At 34.2% G+C, this 7,472-nt stretch overlaps 1 protein-coding gene across 1 annotated transcript; it reads right to left on the bottom strand.

Annotated features, from left to right (window-relative positions):
- Positions 1-4,174: 4,174 nt before the first annotated feature.
- LOC145050760 (uncharacterized) lies at positions 4,175-5,341 on the bottom strand. Its single transcript, XM_078998958.1, has 4 exons — positions 4,920-5,341; positions 4,525-4,601; positions 4,381-4,447; positions 4,175-4,190 (listed from the first exon to the last, which is right to left on the bottom strand). Exons 1-4 carry the CDS (start codon positions 5,339-5,341, stop codon positions 4,175-4,177), a joined length of 582 nt encoding a protein of 193 aa, XP_078855084.1.
- Positions 5,342-7,472: the final 2,131 nt, after the last annotated feature.

The following is a 7,472-nucleotide window of genomic DNA, read 5'->3' as shown; positions in this document are numbered from 1 at the left end:
CTTGGTAACAGGTGATGCTTTCCTGTTGCCCATGACTAAGTTTATCTTCCCGTGCTCCACTTGCTCACTTCTTCTTAGTGCCTGCAAATCAGTACAAATGTGAATACCACACCCTGTATCAAGCACCCAAGAATTAGCATTAGATGAGTTGTTAGACAATATTGTGTAAATACCTGCATGGGTGGGTTTAACCTTCCCATCCTTTACATCTTGCAGATATTTTGCGCAGCTTCGCTTGAAGTGTCCCTTATCTTGGAAATAGAAGCATTGTGCTTCCTTTGGGTTCGAAGAAGGAGTAATGGGACCTTTCTTTGTCCCACTTTAAGAGGAACCATCAAGAGTCTTACCCTTGGTACCCTTTGAAGGGCTTTTCCTCTTCTTACCCTTCCCTTGCCCAATTGCAAGAACAGGGGCTGTTAAAGGAGTAGAAGTAGCAACCGCTTTACCCTTAAGGCCATTTTCAGCTGTCCTTAAGAGTCCTTGAAGTTTGCTAAGTGTGACTTCCTCCTTTTTCATATGATAAGTCATACGAAACTGATCATAACTTTGAGGTAAGGAATGGAGAATGATGTCAATCGCCAATTCCTCAGGGAAGTCAACATTAAGCTTTAGCAACCGGTCAACGAACCTCTGCATCTTCTGCAAGTGACCGGTGATGGGTTCACCATCCTTCATCCTTGCGGTTATCATGGAGGAAATGATTTCATACCTCTCTTGACGCACGCTCTGATGGTTTCTTTCCATCAGATCTAGGTGCATCTCATAAGGGTAGAAATCTTCATAAGATTTTTGGAGTTCCGGAGTCATTGTGGCCATCATGATGCAGGACACCTTGGTGGCATCCTTTTCATGTGCAATGAACTCCGCAAGCTCTTCTGGAGTAGCAGTGGCTTCATTAACAACCTTAAGCTCCCTGTCAAGGACATATTCTTTGTCCTCATAGCGGGTAATCATCCTGATGTTTCTGATCCACTCATTAAAGTTGGATCCATCAAAGATGACCTTACCACACAAGTTCATTAGGGAAAAGGAGCCTGTCGGGTTTGAGCCAGCAGCGTTATTGGAAGACATCTGGAATAAAAGGAAGATAAGTTTAAGTAGATTAAGAGTCCTTAATAAGTCACCCAAATGAAATATTAAGGATAGGATCCAACAAACTATTTATAGGTGGAAGAGGGATGCCGTAATCCACACTATAAAATATTTGAAGGTAGGTAAATGACGATTTGCCAATTTCCACCATAAGACGAAATATTTTATTATTAGGTTTTATTGGTTTTGAAACTCCTAGATCTTTTGAGATACATTGAACTTTTCAATGGCATGTTTGAATGTCGAATGTGCCATCTCAAGTTTGTGACTGGGATGCCGAAGATCACAAACAAGGTGTGAATAACCATACAAATTGACTTGGTACCCTTAACAATATTACCTAATCGATGTGCCGGTTAGCCACACACGCTCCACCGATCTATAATAAAGTCAAGTTACCCTTTGCCACTCTTAGTAGTCCATGTTAGTGTGCCGGTTAACCACACACGCTCCACTAATGACTTGGTAAGGTACAAAGTGTAATTTTATGGGCTAGCACCAAATTCACATTTTCCTAAAGTAACTAAGATTGGGAATTTATAATGTATAGTTACTTTATAATTCATTATACTTTTAATGAGAATTTAAAGTCATATCCTACCCGTTCGGCTAACGACCCTCCACCAATCAAGGAAGCGGTGGGTGAGAGTGGACACCCATTAAGTCACTATTTTATAGGCAACAACCTTATACCCCCCTTATAGACTGGCTTTGTGAATGAGGCCTACTAACGATAAGAACGACATATTCTTATACATATCTATATAATAAAATTATAATAATAGTATAAGTGTTGATTTTTAAACTTTTTAAAAATCTAAGGTTTAATTTGGAATTAAAGTATTAGAGTGTAAGACTTTTCAAATTCCAAAACTTGAGGGCAAGAATTGAAACTATTCCAAGTCTCTTCAATTTGTAACTTATGAGTTTTAATGGTTCATAAAAATGAAGACTCTTCATTTTATGAAACCTCTTTAGTTCTTTAATCATAATTTAAAGAAGTGACTTTTGGTTATCCATAACTTGAGGACAAGTTATGAACACCATCATTACAATTAAGATCATGAATTAAACAAACTTGAAGGTTACACATAATTCCTATGATCTTCTAAAAACTCATAAGAACACAAATTCATGCCAAGCAATTTCATGAATCATATTAACATATACAATTCTTGAAAATTGATAAAAGTCATGTGAAAATGGGTTAACATAATCATTATCAATTTGAAAAACAGTTTTTACAAGTCCAAAACAGATTGAGATAATGATTTTAATCCATTTCCAGCAACAAAACACGAAAAGACTGCCCAGCACGCACCTACTCGTCGAGTGCATGATCCTACTCGACGAGTAGGATGAATTTGTACATGGACTCGGCGAGTCCTCCCCCATTAACTCGGCGAGTCCAGTCAATAGTGATCATAATTTTCGATTTTCAAGCAGTTTTGCATCAAGTATACAGAAAACAATCCTAGTCTCTGATACCACTGATGGGTTTTGAGCAATCTAACACTTCCTAAGTGTACATGCAACCCTAATAACCTTGAATCTATGTTTTCTCTATATACATGCAAATTTCTTTTTCAAGGTTATTTCCTAACTAGCATGGCATGGGGAATATATGAAACATAAAAACTAGTAGAAATACATACCTTGTTGTTGCTTGGATTCCTTCAAGACTTTGTGAGCCTAGCACCCCAAATGTTGTGCCTCAAATGCTTCACACAACACCACAAAACTTGGAATAACTTGAGAGAATACTTCTAGCACTCAAAATCGGTTATGCCCTCTCTAGTAACACTAGGTCACGATTTTGCTAGCCAAAGGGTTCCTTTTATAGTGGTGTCACAATTAGGGTTTCATTAAGAAGAACCATAATTGTCATGACTCTTCATTTCTCATGACCCATGGGTTTGTAACTCCCATGGACTATCCATGGAGCTCCAAATGGTTACATCCATAACCCATAAACCATGGATCATTAATCCACCATAAAAGAATTGATGATTGTCATAATCAACCCTATCTATTTAATTAGTCTCACTTTGATCACCAAATTAATACTAGATTAATACTTGATCAATACTAATTAAATAACACTATTATTAATATATTAGAACTTATAATATATTAATAATCATAAGTGCCATATTCTCTCATTTAGTCTATCCAAGTATTGCAATGCCATGCAACCCAAATGGACCATGCCGGGTCGGATCAAGTACATACCAAATAAAGTTATGGACTTAGACACTATATCCAACACATAAGCCTAGATCTGGAGTAGCAACCTCATATCTAAACTCCAAACCCGAAATAGATCTCAAACAAGCTAAGGAACTCCAAATCAACCACCAAGGATGAACCAAAAAGGAAATAGCTTAAGATAATGGTTCCTTACCTCTGAGATGTACCCAAACTAATGTAGATCCCAGATCTACACAATCCCCTTGATGCTAGCCTCTAATTTCTCAAGCTCCTTCCACCAAATTCCTCTTCCAAGCTCTAATCTCCTCAACAATGGAGTCTCACATGAAAATTAGGGTTTCTGGATCTCAAAACGGTAACAAAGAGGCTGAGTTTGGGTTACAATGTGCTTTATATAGGGCACAACCCCCGGGATTAGGGTTTTCTCTCTTCAGCACCAACTCGTCGAGTCCAAGCCGTCGACTCGGCGAGTTGGCCACTTAACCCGCGACAGAATCCCGCTCCGACTCGGTGAGTAAGCATGCCTACTCGTCGAGTCCATTTCCTTAATTTACACTTTAAGCCTTTCAATAGCACCTCTGGAATTTGGGGTGTTACAAAGACGCTTGCTTTCTTTTGTTTAACATTTGTGATAATATCGTTGAAAACACCTCTTTGTTCAACTGTTAATGAACCAAGTAGCTGATAGAACTCTTGCAATAGAGTCGTCCTGTCAAAATCTAGCTCATCAGTAATCAATTGATTATTTGAAGAAGATACGGACGAACTCATGATCAGTGTACGACATTCCATCAAAATCTTTGAGGCTTGAATTGTTTTGGAGTAAAAAAATAATTCAATCTCATAAAGTGTCAAGTTCTTAACTTGATCCTCAGAAAGCGAAAAACCTGTAGAAATTTGCAATTTAATTTTTTAGATATAACTATATAAAATTAAAACTTACTGGTAATAATAAGTTTAATAAGATTTTGTTAAATATATAAAAATATCTAATAATTTTTAATGAATAAATATAATATATTATGTGAGAATTATTAAGTAAAACCTTAATTTAAATAATGAAAATTAACATGTTACCTGGTGTCTTTAATCTTACTTGTTGATTGTAGAGAATTCCATCTGAAAAGTATTGCCAAACTTTTTCCTAGACAAAGCACGGTTTAGACAAACTATTAGACTTCAACATAGTTGCAAAAAAATAACGCAAATAATATCCAGAACCTGAATGACTTGCTTCCTCAGTTGCATCAATATATTCCCTATTATCTTCCAAAAGTCCAAGAGCATAACATGCATATCTAAAAGTACCACACACATGTCCATTAACCGTGCGGATGTCTACAAAAAATATGATTCTCCAAGATTAGGAGAGACAATGTGAATTCGACTGATAGAAAATCTTTTTTTTCTTGGCTTCCAACGACGATCCTTCAATTTCCAAACAAATTTGGTAGGAAATTCAACATAAGAAAGTTTTTGTGCTCCTTATTATGTTCATTACACTCCATCCAAGCTAAGAACATTGCAGAAGAAGCTGACTATTTAGTGAGGACATCTTCAATATCATCGTCAACACCGTATACAACAGTTTGTTGTCCAGAAAGATTAAAAGTTACCTGACAACAGAAGGACTCCTGAAATGAGCGTCAAAGTCGAATATATGCCTCGAAGCTTCATATGCACACAAATATATACCATCATAGTAGTTTTTTATTTTATCAACTGTATCATCATTATCCTCTGCGTTGTTGCTTTGTGCAACCTCAACAGTAGCCCTATCAGGACTCTTGTTAATGTATCTAAACAAATATTTGACGGAAGCACCCTGATTACACCACTCAACATTAATGTGAGCTTGGTATCTTTTCAAAAGAAGTTTGTAATATGTAACCACACTTCTATTGTCTAACTTAACACCATACTTTTCAACAAAAGATCCATCATTACGTCTTCTATATATTAGATAACCATTTTCATCAACAGAAGTATGCTCTCGGAATGTCTTTGGGAAGTTTTTTGAACACTTGCTGTCAATCATGCATAGGCATTTAGGATCATCACTACCACAAGGACCATGTATCATGAACTCGCTGACAAGTGCATACAATTATGGATCGTCGTCATTGTTTGGAATTCTATCAAAAATAACCTGATCAATATGTTCAACGGTTGGGAGCTTGTAATCAAAGTGCATGAATAGACATATATGGGCATCAGGTAGGCCATGCTTTTGAAACTCTTTCGTATAAACAACTGAAATTTTATTTACATAAAGACGTATTATAAGATATTGAAATAAAATAATAATAACAAAATATATAAAAACCCTTTAAAAATGCATTATTAATATAAATTACCTGCTTGGACCAAAATCAATAACGAATTTTTCTTTAAGTCTTTAATCAACGAATCTAGCTTCATTTTGAACAACCTAGATAAGATATCGAGTCTGTCTTCGGGTTTGAGGTTTGTGTCAGCAATAAACCTTTGAATTTCGGGCCACTTTGGATTGCATGTTACAATTATGAAATAATCATGGTATCCAAACCACTTACAAAGTGACATGGCATCTAAATAGTTATGCATCATGTAGCGTGCACCACCGGTAAAAGAAAAAGGCAATATCACACGTTGTTCGATATTGGAAATATCCGATATTGGGTTAAACCGCTTAACCCATTTAATTAAATATGTTGGGTTGGGTAAAAATTGTCAACCTTGAATATATATGTTTAATTTAATAATTATTTTAATATTATCATCTATTATTCAAATTATTAATTTATAAATTATAATGTTGTATATTATTATTTATGTTTAAACATAATGCAATCATAATTCCTATCATTTACTAGCCACTCTCCAAAATCACTTCGAAATTAAACATTTTTAACATTATTTAAACAATTTATATGTATTTGTGAATTCAGATAGTGCTTTTGTCATACTTTGTAATTTTATTTACGTTTGGAACTATTTTAAGTGGTGTCATCTTTAGTTGATTTATTTATTTTTTTATTTTAAATGGGTTAACCCATATTTAACAAATTTATGTAGGAGGTTGGGTTGGTAACTACATAAACAGGTCAACCTGATGACAACCCATTTATCTAAAAAGTTTTGTTGGGTTGGAAATATCAACTCATTTAGATAGACGGGTTGGGTTGGGTTCGGTTAAAAACTTCAATCCAACTAATAAATGGGTTGAACCCGAACCCAACTCAGGTCGACCTATTGTCAGCTTTAATTCCTATTGATTTTTTAGGGTTTCCAGGATTCATGCATTTTCTACTGCTCTATATATATATATATATATATATATATATATATATATATATATATATATATACTATCTATTGTGTGCATGTAGGATTGATTGTGAACAAATCATTTTAGTTATTTTAAGAAAGTAATTAATGCATATTATATGTTCAAGATATATATATATATATATATATATATATATATATATATATATTGAAACGGCAAACTAATTAATCTATTCCTAAATAACCACCTATGTCTCCACTAAGACTTGAACCCCAGACCTCTCATATGAGATGGTCACTCCATACCGCTAGGCCATTGGGCCCTTTGGTGTGTGTGTGTATATATATATATATATATATATATATATATATATATATATATATATATATATATATGATTAAATGTGAACTTTAAATATAGTGTAACTTCATATCAAATGTGAAGCGTCCAACTAAAACAATCTATGGTTTTAGATTCTATAGTATTATACTATTATCATAAATATATCTATGGTTTTAGGGGGTGTTTGGCTTAGCTTTTTAGAGGACAAAAGATCTTTTAGGAAAAGTTACAAAAAGTCAGGTTTTCCTGACTTTTCCAAAGAGTTGATTTTGGCCATTAAAAATCTAAGTCAAACGCCACCTAGATTCTATAGTATTATACTATTATCATAAATATATGATACTGAAATAATTAGTTTCTTAAAATTAAACCCTTACAAGGGGAATTTTAGTCTATTAATATATATATATATATATATATATATATATATATATATATATATATATATATATATATATTTAAATCATTATTTATCTCCTAATTTGGTGGGATTTTATTAAATACTTATAGGTGTACGATGAATATTTAGGTGACGTTTCAGCCACAAAATATTTTGA

Source organism: Lactuca serriola, chromosome 5 (genome assembly GCF_051521515.1).
Source record: "Lactuca serriola cultivar US96UC23 chromosome 5, Lser_US96UC23_V15, whole genome shotgun sequence".
In the NCBI taxonomy this organism is placed as follows: Eukaryota; Viridiplantae; Streptophyta; class Magnoliopsida; order Asterales; family Asteraceae; genus Lactuca; species Lactuca serriola.
Note: the sequence above shows the minus strand (reverse complement) of the source record. Positions and strands in the feature narration are given on the sequence as shown.